The 18,257-nt window shown below is 38.6% G+C and overlaps 1 protein-coding gene across 3 annotated transcripts in view; it reads right to left on the reverse strand.

The window, feature by feature from the left end:
• Window positions 1-457: 457 nt before the first annotated feature.
• GJA3 (gap junction protein alpha 3) overlaps window positions 458-18,257 on the reverse strand; it is a 39,554-nt gene continuing 21,754 nt past the window's right edge. For all 3 annotated transcript variants that reach the window (XM_036746043.1, XM_036746042.1, XM_036746044.1), the window contains exon 2: window positions 458-2,213. In XM_036746043.1, the coding sequence (XP_036601938.1) occupies window positions 805-2,196 (1,392 nt within the window). In that variant the 5' untranslated portion in view covers window positions 2,197-2,213 and the 3' untranslated portion in view covers window positions 458-804. The remainder of the gene's footprint in view (window positions 2,214-18,257) is intronic.

Raw genomic sequence — 18,257 nt, forward strand, 5'->3', positions numbered from 1 at the left:
AAAAAAAAAAAGAAACCTATTTGTATGCCACTTAAATATTTTTTAGACCAGGTCAGATATAGTCACTCAAAAGCAAATGCACTCATAGGTTAAGAGCAAGGATGGAGTTGAATATGTCCACTGACTCACTACACTAACCAGAGAGTTTTTGTCCAGTTTAGGAATACATGGCCATTTGGGTGGGATCTCAGCTAGATGATAGTGTACTGGGTCTGGAGTCAGGAAGACCTGATTTCAAAAGTGATCTCAGACACTTCCTAGCTGTGTGACGCTGGGCAAGTCACTTAACCTGTTTGCCTCAAAGTTTCTTCAACTGTAAAATGAGGACAGTAGCACCTACCTCTCAGAGTTATTGTGAGGATCAAATGAGATAACATTTGCCCAACACTTAGCACAGTGGCTGGCACAGAGTAGGCACTATATAAATGCTTAGAAATAAGAGGGATCTGTAGGCAGTGCACAAAATAATTTGTAAATTCTGCTCAGGTTGCAAGGCCAGTGCCTGCTGGGATTGGACACCTTTGCGACTAACAATCAGATCTCATTTTGATTACTTTCATTCTATCAGAAAATGTTGCCTTTATGTCCACTACAACTCACAGTGTGTTAAGAACAGCAGGTATTAACATAAGGAAACCTAGTCTCCTCTTCTTGATCTTACTCCTCCTCCTCCTCATAGGACCTGTCTTTCTTCTGGTTCTTGCTGATTCAACTGTGTATTTTATTTTTTTAAAAAATTTTTTTTCTAGAAGAAAGGTTACTTTAAAACTCTCTTCAGAGATGAGTGTGGAGAGAGAGACTATGTTAGACGGCTAAGTCATCCGATCGGGCTCTCCCGCTGCTGGACTTACTAGCCTTGCTTAACCGTCTCGTATCAATGAGAAGCAGTGGGGGTGCATGCATCTCAACTGTGGTGGTACCTGGCTGTTTCTCCCCATCAGAGTTTACCTCTGATTTAGCAGCCCCCAAGCTGCTGTTACTCCCATTAATCAACAGCAGGGGCATTTTACTTCCTCCCCCACTGTCTGCTCGTTCTTGGAGCAGTTGCCGAACACTGCTTGGAGTGGTGGGAGTGCCAGGGGTGGTGTCGGGTGGGGATGACTTCTTTTCAAAAGTCTGTTGCTCTGCCTCCTGGTTGGCCCAGTTCTGCTCAGTCATTAAGATGTGGTGGTGGTTGCCACCGTAATACTTGGCCGGGGCTGCCTTTCTGTGCTCCTCGGGAAGGGTTACCATTCTGAATTCTGTGGGTTGTGGAGGAGCCCCAGGATAACCTGGAGTGGTTGCCTGTCCTAGGGAAGAGGCAGACTGAGTATAGTAAGGTGGGAATCCAACAGTAGGTGGGGCAGAATGGGAGGAAAGCAGAAGTGGGCCAATGCTGCTACATTTTGAGGGAAGAACTTTGGCTTCGGGAGAATCTGGGCTATAATGGTTGGTCATACCCTGTTTAAGCTTTTTCCAGCCCAGGTGATAGATTTCCAGCATGTTGAGCAAGAGAGACACACAAGCCACCACTAACATGAAAATAATGAATATGGTCTTTTCTGTGGGCCTGGAGATAAAGCAGTCCACAGTGTTGGGGCAGGGCCATCTGTCACAACGGTACAGTGGCTTCAACTCAAAACCATACAGGAAATACTGCCCCACAATGAAGCCCACTTCAAACAAAGTCTTGAAGATAATGTTAAAGACATAGGTGCGTAGTAGGGCACCAGCTATCCGGACTTTGCCTCGATCATCTCGTATTGGAGGCTTCTCTTTCTTTTCCATCCTGGTACCCTCCTTTCTGGTAAGGGGTTCTCTATGGTTGCTGGGACCACTGAGTTCCCCTACTCCCTGGTGGAGGTTGTCTTTCTTAAGCTGTTCTCCCTCTTTTTCCTTCTTTTTTTCCTCCATGCGTACGATGTGCAGCACATGGCCCAGATAAATGAGGGTGGGTGTAGAGACGAATATGATCTGCAAGACCCAGAAGCGAATATGAGAAATGGGAAAGGCCTTGTCATAGCAGACATTTTCACAACCTGGCTGTTGAGTGTTACATGTAAAGTCTGACTGTTCATCTCCCCAGACTTCTTCTGCAGCTGCACCCAGCACCAGGATTCTGAAGATGAACAGAACTGTCAGCCAAACTTTGCCAATTACGGTAGAGTGTTCTTGCGCGTTCTCTAATAGTCTCCCCAGAAAGCTCCAGTCACCCATTGCTTCAGATTCCTAACCTATAATGGGAACATCAACATTGTTGTTAATAAATAAATTCTCATTAAATGAATTATACATGTCGCATAGCAAAATACATATGTAAAGTACCTATTGAGTCACTGACTGGAACCACGGGTGAGGCTTCTGTGCGTTTTGTTTTAGAGATATGTGATTCCAAATTTCTAAACCCTGTACATTAAGTGCTATAGTAGCTTCTACATGACTGCACTCATTCATTGTCTTATACTACACTATGCAAGACTGAACTAAAAAAACAGATGTAAAGGTCAATGCAAACTTTAAAATTGTTATGTAAATGTAAGTTGCTACCACATGTAAAGAGATTCTAAGTTAAGTGAAAATGTTCCATGGGGGAAGTTACAGCATAGCTCATAGAATCTAAGTGCTGGAAAAGACACTGAACATGATATAGCACAATGGAATAGACATTTCTGTTCTATTATGGGCAGGGCTGGGCTTCATTTTTTGTTTTCAGACCCCCAGCACCTAGCACAGTGCTTAGTATATAGCAGAGGAGATGCTTAACAACTGCCTGATGAATTGAACTGATGCATAAAAAAAGGCCCAAGAGAACTGTGACCTAATTCAGCTCATGTGACTAATCCAGTCATCCTGACCTGGAGGTAAAACTCTTCTCTTTCACATTGCTTCCAGTTGTGTGAGAATATTTTAAATCATTTCTCACTTTTACCAGAACAAAAACCATCAGTTTCAGGTCCCCTGGTAAACCTGAAGACAATTTTGATTGCTTTTTTTTTTTTGGCAATCATAGTTGCATATTTTAATAAAATGAATGAGAAATATTTTAACACTTATTGGCTTAGCAATTTCTTACAATAAAAAGCACCTATTTCTTTCCCTTGGGGAGAAAAAAGCTGCTAAATTTCTAATTTTTTGCATTGATAACATTTTTAATACCCATTCAACTAAATAAAATTTATTAATCATCTAGTTTATGCAGGGCACAAAATTCCTCAAAAAACAAGCTCTGGTATTTTCTACCATATAAGAGAACTTTAAGTACAGTTTTAGCCACAGACAATTTCTGTCATTCAAGAAGGACCAACCTCGTTAGGTATGGAGATGTTCATTACTAGTTGGCCAGTGACATCTTCACAAAACAAAGAAAAATTTAAATTTAAATTAAATTTTAAATGATCCTCAGTCCTCTGTTGTACCTTCTGCTTTTGCGGTGACAATGTCAGACTATTGGGAAAATGGCAAAAAGTGTTAAGGAATGCTTGTTTATACACATAAATATATGTTATATATATATACATATATACATATATTTATATATATGCTTACATACATTCTGTATATATGTGTATATATATAAGTATGTGTATATATGTATACACACATACATACACTTGTTTATATATCCAAACCCTTATCAGAGGAATTTGATACAAAGATTTTTAATAGTAAATTACAAAGTATCTATCTGTTTATCTATCTATCCTTGTATATGCATACCCCAATAGATAAATATAGGATATGAACAAACAGTTCTCCAAAGGGGAATTGAAAACTGTTAACAACCACATCAAAGAATGCTCCAAATCACTAAAAACAAGGAAACTGCAAAACAAAACCCCGAGATTTTGCCTCACGCTTGCAAACTGGCAAAGATGCCAAAAGATGTGAATAGTCATTGTTGGAGAGAGGTTGTGGGAAGATAGGCACACTAATGCATTATTAATGGAGATGGGAATTGTATGGTCATTTTGGAAAGCAATTTGGAATCATGCAAATAATGGAAAAATGTCTATACTTTTTGACCCAGAGTTTCCACTACTAGGCATATACCTCAAGGAGGCCACTGAAGAGAAGAAAGTCTCCCTATACACCAAAATATTTATAGCAACACATTTTGTGAAGTAGAGAACTAGAAACAAAGTAGATGCCGATTGATTGAGTAGTGGCTAAACAAATCGTGTCACATGAATGTAATGAAATATTACTGGGCTGTAAGAAATGACGAATATGATGAATACAGAGAAGCATGCATAGATCCACATGAACTGATGTAGCATAAAGTAAGTAGAGCAATATATATATATACATGTATGTATATATACACACACATATACACAATAACTAAATGTAAAAGAAAAGAACTACACACACACACACACACACACACACAAATCAAAAGTGAATGCTACAAAATTATAAAGAACAAGTATGGCTGGCTAAAAGAATTGCCATTAGATTAGACTACTAGAGGATGCTCCCAGCCCACCACTTAGCAGAGGTAGGAGGTCCACAAGTGTTGCACATTGTACATATTTTTAGACTTTTTTGATACATTCATCAGTTATGTTGATTCTTTCCTCTTTTTAATTTTTTTTCACTTAAAAATACTTTTTGTTATATTGGGTAGCTCTCTGGAACGGGGTGGAGAGGAGGGATACTAGAGGAAATCATGGTGACATAAAAAAGCTTTAAAAATCAATAAAAAACTCATTTTAAAATAATAAGTGAAACCAGGAGACTAAAGGAAATGGAAAGATGTTTCTTAGATTCTCCTTGGAAAGTCAAAGAAAGATGGTTGGAAGAGTTGGTTTCATGATGCATCAAAAGACAACAACAACATGTTGTCATAGGATACTTTGCTAGCTTGCATTTTAATACTTAGGATGAGCTTAGGGATAGGGCCTGGGAGGCAGCGTTGTAAAATGAATAGAGTGCTTATCTAAAAACTCAGAAGACCTGGTTCATCTCTCACTTCAGACACATCCTGGCTGTGTGACCCTGGACAAGTCATTTAACCTCTCACTGCTCTAGGTAACTATCTCAAATTATATCATGTGGAGAAGGTGCCAACTTGCATTATTTTTAATACTATTTTATTCCCCCCCCATTACATGTTAAAATAATTTTTTTTAACATTTTAAAAAAAGTTCTGAGTTTCAAATTCTAACCCTCTCTCTCCCTTCCCTGAAACGGTAAGCAATCCAAAACAGTTTATACATGGTCAATTATGTAAAACATTTCCATATTAGTAATTTTGTACAAGAAGACTCAAATTTAAAAAAAAGAAAGAAAGTGAAAAATAGCATGCTTCAGTCTGTATAAAAACAGTACCAGTTCTTTCTCTGGAGGTGGTCAGCATGCTTCACCATGAGTCCTTTGGAATTGTCTTAGGTTGTATTGCTGAGAACAGCGAAGTCATTCACAGATGATCATTGTTACGATATTGTTATTACTGTCTACAACATTCTCCTGGTTCTGTTCACTTCACTTGGCATCAGTTCATGTAAGTCTTTCCAGGTTTTTCTGAAGTCATCCTGATGTGCATTGTTTTTTTTTTAAATTAATTAATGTTTAAGTTTTTTTAAACTTTTATAAGATTTTTGAGTTCAAAAATTTCCCCTTCTCCTCCACCTTCCTCAAGACAGCATGCAATTTGATATAGTCTATACATGTATGATCATATTTCCACATTAGTCACGTTGTGAAAGAAGAATCAAAACAAAAGAGAAAAACCACGAGAAAGAAAAAAACAAAAATAGTATGTTTCGATCTGTATTCTGACTCCATAGTTCTTTCTCTGGATATGGATAGCATTTTCCATCATGAGTCTAGAAAGTAACTCACAGGTCACCTAGATCAATCACCTCATTTTACACCTGAAGAAATTGAGGCCCAGGGAAGTTAAGTTACTTGCCTGAGGTAACACAGGTAATAAACATCAGAGGCCAGATATGAACTCAGGTCCCCTGACTCCAGAGCCAGTGTATTTAACCAATGAAGATGTCAAACTCAATTAGAAATAAGGGCCCCTAATTCATACATAATGATCCCTAAGGCTGCATGTTGACTTAGTTTTAAGATAAAATATTATCTGTGTTTTATCGTATATATTTTATTCAGTATTTCCCAATTACATTTTAATCTGGTTCAGGCAAGGCATTTCTACTATTAAGACTATATCATTACCATCACATAATTTACTAGGAGGTGTAGAGAATACACAATGATTCCTCTGTACTTGTTACTTATTGACTCTTTTAAAAAGCTTTTGATTTGGTAATAGCCAGAGCAAAATACTCCTTAAAAGTTCTCTACCAACAATTGGTCTCCCATGCATAAAATCCTGCAAGGATCTTGCCTGTGTAGATAGTTGCTGCACTAATAGAGATTGCAGACTCTCTTGGGTCAGTTTTTGGGGCAAAATCTGACAAAAATTACTGGGAAAACTAGAAAGCAGTTTGGCAGAAACTAGGCAGAGATCAACATCTCACATTGTATTCCAATTTGAAGTCAAAATGGGTACATTATTTAGATGCAAAGAGTGATATCATAAGTCAGTTAAGGGAGCATGGAAAATGTACCTCTCAAATCTATGCGTAAGGGAAGAATTTATGACCACACAAGAGACAGAAAGGATCACAGAAAGTGAAATGGATAATTTTGAATGCTGTTGTTATTTTTTGTCTTTCGTTCCTAAAAGGACTAATGACATCACGAAGGTGATGTCTTGACTTGCCCATGAATTGGATTTAAGTAAGGCAGAGCTGTGCAAAGTCGTTAACCTCACTTTCTCTTCCAGGGTTACCAGAGTCCGGTGGCAAGATAAAAGTCAAGACAACTGGTGATGGATAAGGATGCAGTGAGTGACCTTGACCTTTCTAAATTAGGGCCCTTTCCAGGTCTCAGTTTGTCTGAGGCAATGCCCATTCAACGACTAAGGACTAGGTAAGAACTGAGACAAAAGATGGCCTAGTTTGCCATCATAAAGGTATCAATCTATAAAGGGAAGACTCTCAGATTTTCTGACTAGAACAGAAAACAATTGCTATTTACACCCATTCTAGGCCATTAAAACCTAAACAATGAGCCGCTGAGGCTTGGGCTGGGGACTATTGCTGACCATTTAATAAAAGCCAGAGTGATTTACGTTTGAAGGCATAGTTTTCATTATGATGTACCCAACAAGGCATCATCTAACCTTTAAAGGTTTGAAATCTCCTAGTGGAAAAACCTACTACCCCAGGAGGCAGTTCATTCTACTTCAGCACATATTCAATTATTAGGAAAGTTTTCCCTAATGTCAAGCCTATACCTGCTTCTCTGTAACATATCTATTGTTCCTGGCTCTGCCCTATGGGGACAAACAGAAAAAGTCAAATTCCTCTTCCATATAAGATGTATTTATATATTTGAAGGCATGTCTTATGTTCTCCCTGACCCCCGCCCCAAGCCAGGTCTTCTCTTCTCTAGGTGAAACACTCCCAGTTTCTTTAATTGATTCTCATTTGGCATAAGCTTGAGGACCATCACCATCCTGGATGCTCTCTTCCGAATGTTCTTCAATTTATCAATTTCTTTCCTCAAATTTGATGCTCAGAACTGAACACATTACTCCAGATATGATCTAATCAATATAGAATACAGTAGGACTATAAGATTCGTAGTTCTTGAAACACAGGGGTGGAGCCAAGATGGTGGCTGGAAAGCAGGGACTAGTGTGAGCTCCCTGCTGAGTCCCTCCAAAAACCTATAAAAAATGACTCTGAACCAATTCTGGAACTGCAGAACCCACAAAACAGCAGAGGGAAGCAGGGCTCCAGCCCAAGACAGCCTGGATGGTCTCTGGGGGAGGTCTACCACACATGGAGCTGGAAGCAGAGCGGAGCAGAGCCCAGCATGAGCGGTGCAGGCCAACCAGACCAGGAGCCGTGCGGAGTGTGCCCTAGCACCCTGAATCAGTGAGCTGCATCAGTTACCAGACTTCTCAACCCACAAACACCAAAGACAACAGAGAAGGTTAGTGGGAAAAGCTGTGGGAGTGGAAGGAGTTCCTGGTTCGGCCACCGCCCCCGGGGCAGCGGAGGTGGGGCAGCTACAGCTGCAGTTGCTTCCGGCCCCAGGCCCACCTGGTGGGAGGAATTAAGTGGCCAATCAGAGCAGGAGTGCACAGCCTGCTGAAGATCTAAGTCCAGTCCGGGTTGGGGGTTCTTGGGGAAGGAGGAATGCTGGTGTGACAGAGCTGGCGCATCCCCCCAGGTGTGGAACATAGTTCTCTAAACTCTACAAGTAGTCATACCCCACTGAAAAACTCAAGGGTCAAGTTAGTTGGCTGGGAATATGGCCAGGCAGCAAAAATGCACCCAGATTCAGTCTCAGGCTTTGGATTCTTTCTTTGGTGACAAAGAAGACCAAAACATACAGACAGAAGAAGTTAACAAAGTCAAAGAGCCTACAACAAAGGCCTCCAAGAAAAACATGAACTGGTCCCAGGCCATGGAAGAGCTCAAAAAGGATTTGGGAAAGTAATTTAGAGAAGTAGAGGAAAAATTGGGAAGAGAAATGAGAAGCATGCGAGAAAACCATGAAAAACAAGTCAATGACTTGCTAAAGGAGACCCAAAAAAATACTGAAAAATATACTGAAGAAAACAACACCTTAACAAATAGACTACCTCAAATGGCAAAAGAGCTCCAAAAAGCCAATGAGGAGAAGAATGCCTTGAAAGGCAGAATTAGCCAAATGGAAAAGGAGGTCCAAAAGACCACTGAAGAAAATACTACCTTAAAAGTTAGATTGGAGCAAGTGGAAGCTAGTGAATTTATGAGAAATCAAGATATTATAAAACAGAACCAAAGGAATGAAAAAATGGAAGACAATGTGAAATATCTCCTTGGAAAAACCACTGACCTGGAGAATAGATCCAGGAGAGATAATTTAAAAATTATTGGACTACCTGAAAGCCATGATCAAAAAAAGAGCCTAGATATCATCTTTCAAGAAATTACCAAGGAGAACTGCCCTGATATTCTAGAGCCAGAGGGCAAAATAGAAATTGAAAGAATCCATTGATCGCCCCCTCAAATAGATCCCAAAAAGAAATCTCCTAGGAATATTGTCGCCAAATTCCAGAGCTCCCAGATCAAGGAGAAAATACTGCAAGCAGCCAGAAATAAACAATTTGAGTATTGTGGAAACATAATTAGAATAACTCATGATCTGGCAGCTTCTACATTAAGAGATCAAAGGGCTTGGAATATGATATTCCAGAGGTCAATGGAGCTAGGATTAAAACCAAGAATCACCTACCCAGCAAAACTGAGTATCATGCTCCAAGGCAAAATATGGATTTTCAATAAAATAGAGGACTTTCAAGCTTTCTCAATGAAAAGACCAGAGCTGAATACAAAATTTGACTTTCAAACACAAGAATCAAGAGAAGCATGAAAAGGTAGTCAAGAAAAAGAACAAGAAAAAGAAATTGCAAGGGACTTACTAAAGTTGAACTGTTTTGTTTACATTCCTACATGGAAAGATGACGTGTATGATTCATAAGACCTCAGTATTAGGGTAGCTGAAGGGAATATGCATATATATATATGTTTATGTATATATAAATATATATAAGTGAATGTGTATGTATGTACATACGTATGTGTGTGTATATATATATATATAGGGACAGAGAGAGAGAGAGCGGGCACAGGGTAAGCTGAAGATGAGGGGAAGATATCTAAAAGAAATAAAATCAAATTAAGGGACGAGAGAGGAATATATTGAGAGAGGGAGATAGGGAGAGATAGAATGGGGTGGATTATCTCGCATAAAAGTGACAAGAGGAAGCAGTTCTGTGGGAGGAGGGGATAAGGCAGGTGAGGGGGGAATGAGTGAATCTTGCTCTCATCAGATTTGGCCTGAGGAGGGATTACCATACATACTCAATTGAGTATCTTACCCCACAGGAAAGAAGAGGGAAGAAGATATAAAAAAGGGGGGGGATGATGGAGGGGAGGGCAGATGGGGGTGGAGGTAATCAAAAACAAACACTTTCAAAAGGGGACAGGGTCAAGGGAGAAAATTCAATAAAGGGGGATGGGTTGGGAAGGAGGAAAATATAGTTAGTCTTTCACAACATGAGTACTGTGGAAGGGTTATACATAATGATACACATGTGGCCTATGTTGAATTGCTTAACTTCTTAGGGAGGGTGGGTGGGAAGGGAAGAGGGGAGAGAATTTGGAACTCAAAGTTTTAAAAACAGATGTTCAAAAACAACAACAAAAAAGGTTTTTGCATGCAACTAGAAAATAAGATACACAGGCAATGGGGTGTAGAAATTTATCTTGCCCTACAAGAAACGAAGGGAAAAAGGGGATGGGAGGGGAGTGGGGTGACAGAAGGGAAGGCTGACGGGAACAGGGTAACCAGAATATACGCCATCTTGGAGTGGGGGGAGGGTAGAAATGGGGAGAAAATTTGTAATTCAAACTCTTGTGAAAATCAATGCTGAAAACTAAATATATTAAATAAATAAATTTAAAAAAAGATTCGTAGTTCTTGACAGTATACATTCACTGAATCTTAAGCTTGCATTAGGTCACTGCCAAATAATCCTCTTGATTCATACTGAGCTAACAGTTCATTAAAATTCTATGATGTTTTTAGATGAACTCTTATCCAGCCCTGCCTTATGCTTGTTAATTTGACTTTTCTGAACCCATTGTAAGACTTTAAGTTTATTCCTATTACATTTCATCATATTAGATTTAGTCCAGCATTCTAGTCCAGTGAATTCTTGTTGGATCCTGTCAATTAATGACAGCTATCCTCTCTGCAAATATGATGAGCATGCCATCATTTACACTGCTTCTCCTACACAATTCTGCATTAGTAAAGTTTCAGTTTAGTCACCCTCGTGATGTACCTTCTCAATGTCCTTTGAGTAACCTGCAAATTACATTCTTCAGAGACTGTGATATTTCATGACACAGTCACATAGTTTTATAGGAAGAATGTTGTTAAAAAGATGGACTTCCATTTCAGGAAAATTTTGGGATACTGGGAACACTGCAAAAATTGGCAATGCAGCCTATCACCTCCTATTCAATTCTAGATTTAGTTCACTGTCCTTTGATGATGTCTGTTCAAGATATATGTACTAATGGAGCAACTCTATAACTGTATATATCATAGTTTGCATGACAGATATCCTTTCTCCTTTTAGTTTTCCCATGTGGGTGGTTAGGTTGAACTCTTTTGAGTGGCTCTTATTTAGGACACTCTGCAATATTACAAGGCTTGATGCAATTATGAACAATATCATCTACAAACAGGAACTCCTGACCTCATGACATATAGGGAATCTCTCCTCCATTTGGGTTATATACCAGACATCCTCTATGATAGAGGCAAACACCTTGAGTGAATTTTCTTCTTTCTCTTTTACACTTTATTGTATTAATAACCAGAAGGTCAAACAAAATTCTCTCTGTTGTTATATACCTGTTGTTTCAAAAGTCCACTAAGCTATTAAAGTTAGAAATTACACTTAAGAGTTTTGGGTCACTCTGTATATTTCAATGAATCTGATATGATTTTGAAAAAGGCATGGCCAACCCCTTGTTGGAGGACAGCCTTCAAAGTAGAATTTTGTTCTATCAAAGAACAAACTTTTTTTAATCAACAAAAACTTGTGTACTTTTTAGTCAATTTTTTGACTATAAAGAAATGCTCTTTAGTAGAATATCTTTGTGAAAGGCTGCTCATTTCCATATCATATCTTCACTATGAATGGCCTTGATGCAGATACTGATTATTCTCATAAACATTTTGTAGAAATGGGAAAATAAGTATAAGGATGGGTAGTTATTGACATTTTCTTGGTTACTTTCTTCCCTTCTCCCCTCTAAACTTTTGGTATCTTTCTCTCTTTCAGGTATCTTAAGGAGTAATTCCTCAAAGTCTTCAACATGGTATCACCTCCAACACAGATCTTTTGTATTCTTGGTCTAATCCAGTTGCTCTTTCCATCTTTTCTTCCCATATTTTCTTTAGTCATTTCTAATTCTAACATGGTAATCTAGAACTGTGATGTTAGAGTTATGCATGGTGGCTCTACTATCATTGATGAATAAAACAGTTTGCTATAAAAATCTTTACAGATCTTTTCTATTTTTCATCTTTTTTTGTTCTCCTTACAGTTTCCTCCTTAAATGTTCTTGATATGATCTACTTTAGATCTCTAAAAATTTTGTAAATTTGATTTTCCCTCTGCTTCTCATTGTTTTATGAGGTGATATTCTTTATAATCTTCCGAAATCCTTTTCTGTAAGATTTTACAAATGAATTTATATTTTAAACTGGTGTTTGTCTTGGCTATCAGTACCTCTACTTGGCAAGCAGGTAAAGTGTTTTCTGGCTAAGATGATTTCTACACTTTTGAGGTCTCATTGTGATTAGTAATCTGCATGGGTTAAACTTTCTTAAGAAATGGTGACAGTCAATGTCTATGTCTGTTCTTTTATCAAAGAGCTTAGTTAAATGGGTCAATATATTTTGGTATTTTTATTCTTTAATTCATCATTAATTTTAATATTTGTTCTAAAAAGCTGGTGATAAGTACACAAAGATTCAGAAATGACTCCCACATTGGCAATAGTTCCTGTCTGTTAAAATATATTCAATTTCATTTTTGTGATGTTATTTGGTATTTGCTATATCCAGTAGCTTCTGATTTACTTCTTGAAGGAAGTATTCATGATTGTATGAAGCTTCAGAGTGGTCTACAAGCCTTGGACCTCCCTCTCTCCCTCTCTCTCTCTCTCTTTTTCTCTCCTCCTGAATCATGATTTCCAACATAAATTTTGCTGTGTTCTCCACACTTATCTTTGCAATGAAATCACCACTTATTAAAGGGTGTGCTCATTTACTTTGGAGTATCTTAAAGTTTTTTGTAGAACTTCCCTGCAACAGATGTTGACACATAAGCTGCAAAGCTGCAAGTATCCTGCTGATTTTTTTTTGGCAAAAGTTTTATTATGAGTACTGCAACATGAAATGAATAAATAGTCCATCATTTGATATTTCTTCTTGCCTTTTCATGCACAATAATTTCTGTTCATTTATTTTGCCTGTCCAAAGAGAACCTACGAACCTCCTTTCTACATAGCTGCAACTTTTTTTTTTGTAATTTCGTTTGGTATATACAGAAATTGTCAAGATTAGTATGATTTAGTTCCTGTAGTATATGTCCAATCACTAGTCACTGGATATATGTCCAATCACTAGTCACTGGATAAGGCTCTCTCATATCTAAAATATTATAAACTAAATTTAATAATTACAGCTTAAAAACTATGTAATTTTTAGCACCCTTTACTCCACTTTCCAGCACTCTAGTTCTTTGTCAAAGCAAAAGCGGTTAGTCAAGAATGACTTGTATTGATGGACCCACCCTGTCCCACTGTGATCACCACCTTTTCTCAATGTGCACTAACCATCATTTTAATAAAATATTGTAGCATTTCACCAAGATTTGAAATAATTTTCACTGACCTATGGTTTACACACCCTACTCTCTTCCCTTTTTTTGAAAGTTGAGACAAATATGCTCTTCTCAAATCCTGCGGCACCACTTCCACTCTACAGGATCTTTCAGAGATCTCTGACAGTGGCTCAACATTCAACCTTTACTTTTTTAGTACATTGGGATGGTTAGTCTGAGTCTCATGACTTAGTTTCATCAAGGACAGCAAGATATTCTCTCGTTATCTCCCTTATCTGGAGTTATAATTTCGTGTTATGCATTTTTTATCAGTTCTATTCAGTTTCAAAAATCATTCCTCTTGGCAAAGAAAAGAGAGCATAGTAAGGGATGAGCATCTTCACCTTCTTTACATTAGCCATTATCAGTAACTGTTCAGTCCATTGCACATGGCAGTCCTTTATCCTTTTTGGTCATCTTCTTTCACCTGATATTGTTAACAAATGAATTTGTTGTTGTTGTTGTTAGCGTTCATTGCCAGCTCAAATGGAACAGGGACTCTTTATTGACTCTAAGCCTCCTTATATGCTCCTATTTATGGATAATATTGGGACACCTGCATCAAGTCCTGGAAAACTGTAGAGCCCTCTAAAGGAGATCGACAAAAACTCATAAGAATTCTGCCTAACAATCCACAAAGGAAAAACTAAGTGGATGAATAATGCATATTGTCCAGACTATGATATTCATTGGAACTGTCAGACTATGGAGCTGGTCCAACAGCTATCTTGGACAGACACTTAACATGGACAATGAGTTGATTCCACAATTAGATAGAAGGAAGAAAGTATTATTGACTACATAAAAGAAATTGTACAACGTTTTAAATTACAGTTTCTCCCTGAAACAAAATATTTCAAGCCTCTTCAAGGTTCTGCTCTGCCTACTCTCTCAGCTAAAAACTGTCTCATATTAAGAGAGAGAGAGAGAAAGAAGGGGTGGGGGGAGGGGGGAGACAGAGAGAGAGAGAGAGAGACAGAGAGAGACAGAGACAGAGACAGAGAGATAGATAGAGAGAGACTTTATACCAAGAGCTCCTTCTTTTCCCTTTCTCCTCATCTTATGTTCCTCTGACATCATCTCCCATTATCTCCTCTATTAACTCCTCCTTCATTACAGCCAGTTAGGAAACGGTCCTTCTTGTCTAGGACAAACTCCCTATATCCATACTTGATCCCATCTCCTCCAGTCTTATCTAATAGACTTCCATCTTTCCTTCCCCCACCTTCTTTTCCCCCTAAACTGCATCAACCATGCTCTTTTAATCTTAAATCTTTCCTTATCTACTGGCTCCTTCCCTGCAACATACAGCCATGTCTTTGAGGATATCTTTCATATTCTCAAAAAACCCTTATTTGATCCTATCATTTCTGCTACTTATAATTCTATACTTATTCTTCCTTTCTCTGCTAAACTCCTTGAAAAAGTCATCTATGCTCAATGCCTTTCCTTCCTCTCTTCTCACTCTTTTAAACCCATTATAATCTGATTTCTGATCTCATCATTCAACTGAAACTGCCCTTTCCAAAATTACCAATGATCTCTTAATTGTCAAATCTGATGACCTTTTTCTCAGTTCTCTTCCTTCTTTTTATCTTTGTCAAAATTTGTTATTGTTGATCAATTTCCCCTAATGGATATTCTCTATCCCTATGGTTTTTGTGACATTGCTTTCCCCCTGTGTCTGAATGCTCTTTCTCTGTTTCCTTTGTTGAATCTTTATCCTTGTCATGCCTCCTAAAGTTGTGTTTGTCAAGGCTCTATCGTGGGCTCCTTTCTCTTTTTTCTCTCTACTACCTTCTCCACTGGTGATCTCATCCACTCCCATGGACTGACTTAGCTCTATGAGAGTGACTCCCACATCTACATATCCATTCCTAGTCTCTCTTCTGAGTTCTTATCCCATATTTCCAACTGCCTATTATACTTTTCAAACTGGATTATTATAAAGGTATATCAAACTCAACATGTTCCAAACGGAATCCATTATCTCTCCCCATCGACTCACCCTTCCTTCTTCCAAATTTCCCTATCACTGTTGAGGATACCATTGTCTTCTCAGTCTTCTAGGTTTGTAACCTCAGCATTCTCCTTGACTTTTCATGCTCATTCACTCCACATATCCAGTCAGTTGCTAAATCTTGCCATATATATTTGTTCATATAGCCATTACCCTAGTTCAAGCCTTCATCACCTTTTGTCAGGATTATTACAATCACCTTCTAATTATTCTTCCTAATTCAAATCTGTCCTTACCTCTAGTCCATCCTCCACATAGCTGGCTAAATAATTTTCTTAATGTGCAGGTTTACCCATGTCACTTCTTTATTTAATTAAACTCCAGTGGCTCTCTATTATCTCTAAAATCAAATAGAACATCCTTTCTTTGGCATTTAAAACTCTTTGTAATCTGGCCCCTTCCTATCCTTCCAGTCTTTTTATACTTTTGTTGTTGTTCAGTAGTTTCAATCATGCCTGACTCTTTGTGACCCTATTTGGGGTTTTCTTGTAAAGATACCATAATGGTTTATCATTTTCTTCTCTAGCTCATTTTACAGATGAGGAAACTGAGGCAAACAGGGTTAAATGATTTGCCCAGGGTCTCACAGCCAGTAAGTGTCTGAAGCCAGATTTGAACTCAGGCCCTCCAGACTCCAGGACTGGCACTCTATCCACTGTGCCACTTAGCTGCCCCTTTTACGCTTTACTCCACTCCATTTATTCTACTGTGACACTGACCTACGTGCTGTTCCTCACACACAACACTTCATCTTCCTGTTCTGTGCTTTATACTTGCTGTCCTCTATGCCTAGAATGCTCTTCCTCCTCACCTCTGCCTCTTGACATCCCTGTTTTCTTTTAAGACTCAGCTCAAATGCTACTTTCTGCAGGAAGCCTTCCAGGTCCCCCACCATTTCAGCCTTTCCCTCTAAGGTTACCTTCCATCTCCTCTGTATGTATGCTGTATGTACCTACTTATTTACATATTACCTCCCCGGTGGGCATTTGATCTACTTGAGAGCATGGGCTGTTTTTCTCTATCTTTGCATCGTTAGCACTCAGCACAGGGCCTAGGATATTAATAAATGCTTGTTGATTGATTCATTTCACATTTCATTCAGAGTAAGAGTATAAATCATATAAATCTTGAAAGAATTAAAATTTCAGGTTGTCCAAAGAGCAATGGGGTGATGCATGATGGATGGATTTTACAGCATATTACCAAAGACGAACTGCATGCAAGATGTATAATTAAAGATAAAATCAATGACATGTAAGATGAGAAAAGGTCAAAGACTATTTATGTTGTAAGAGTGAGGACAACAGGCGGACAGCCCACATACTGCCCTGGTACATGTTAAGAGACCTAGAAAAGGTCCCCCTCTCCTAAGTTATGAAGAGACTCCAAATGGAGAAATTTTATGGAGGAAATAGTCTTAGTCCTCAGGGTCAGCTGTATAGGCATTAATAATTTCAAAGTTTCTCCAGAATGAATACACAAAGACTAAATATGGTTAGTGATCTAATGAGATAACATTTATAAAGCACTTAGCACAGGGCCTAACATAGAATAGGATATTGATAAATGCTTATTTCTTTCTCCACTTCCCTAGTGGGATACATTTATTATAAGGATGCACAGGATAATTCAGGTATTCATTAAATCCCTCAGAAATGCTGGAAGAGGCCCAGGTCATCTGTCTTTTAACAGTCACTCATGAGTTTGGCTTCCTACCCTCATATCCTCAGGGGGCATATAGGGCATTGAAGGGCCAGGACGAAGAGAAAATCACTAGGACATAGCTCTTGCACTCTGAATGACCCATACTTCTTTGGTGCTGAGGGATTTAATACTCTCTGGGAGGCCTGGATGGAAAAATACCAGCAGTGTCCTCGTGACCTGACAAGGGTTTATCTTATTGCCTGGGGTAGCATCGTGTAAGGCTGGGAGAAACTCAAGACACAAAATTTTATCCATGAAAGCTGTGGTAGTATGAAGAAATAAATGGTTCATACCTGCCACACTGGTGTTTATGTACTAACTGTTGTTCTCCATAGTCATGAACAACAGTCACAAAGGATGAAAAAGTGGTGTGGATTTTAATTTAGACCACTAACTGTAGCAAGAATCCACTGATTCGTTGAAGTGTGTGTAAGGTGCTTAAGTTAGCTCGCTGGGGATTCAAAGCCAAAAAAAGTCCTTGTCCTCAAGGAGTTTACATTCTATTCTACTGAGGGGATATAGCAAGTGTACTAATAAGTAAATACAAGGATTTGGGGAAGGAGAGGACTCTAACCAATAAGTGAGGATGAAGGGAGATCAGAAAAGGCTTCATGGAGGAGGTGGCACCTGAGCTGAGCTTGGACGGAGGATGAGGATTCTGAGAAGCAAAGGTGAGGATGGAGAACATGGGGAAAGACTAAATGAACATGGGGAAGTGGGAGATAGAACATTAAATTCAGTAGTCCATCTTAAGTGGAAGTTAGAACTACTATGGAGAGGAATGTCAAACTAGGATAGAAATGTAGGTTGAAGTCAGATTGAAGAGGGACTTAAATGCCAGGATAAGGATACTTAGGATAAAATAGAGATCCACTGGAGATTTTTGAGAATGAAATCAACTTGGTCAAATCTGTACTTTACAAAGATTGCATTGACTTCTAGATGAAGGATGGGGTTGAAGAAGATGGGGTTGGAGTCGTGGATTGAGGACGAGCTGGCAAATAAGTTACTTTC

Source organism: Trichosurus vulpecula, chromosome 2 (genome assembly GCF_011100635.1).
Source record: "Trichosurus vulpecula isolate mTriVul1 chromosome 2, mTriVul1.pri, whole genome shotgun sequence".
In the NCBI taxonomy this organism is placed as follows: Eukaryota; Metazoa; Chordata; class Mammalia; order Diprotodontia; family Phalangeridae; genus Trichosurus; species Trichosurus vulpecula.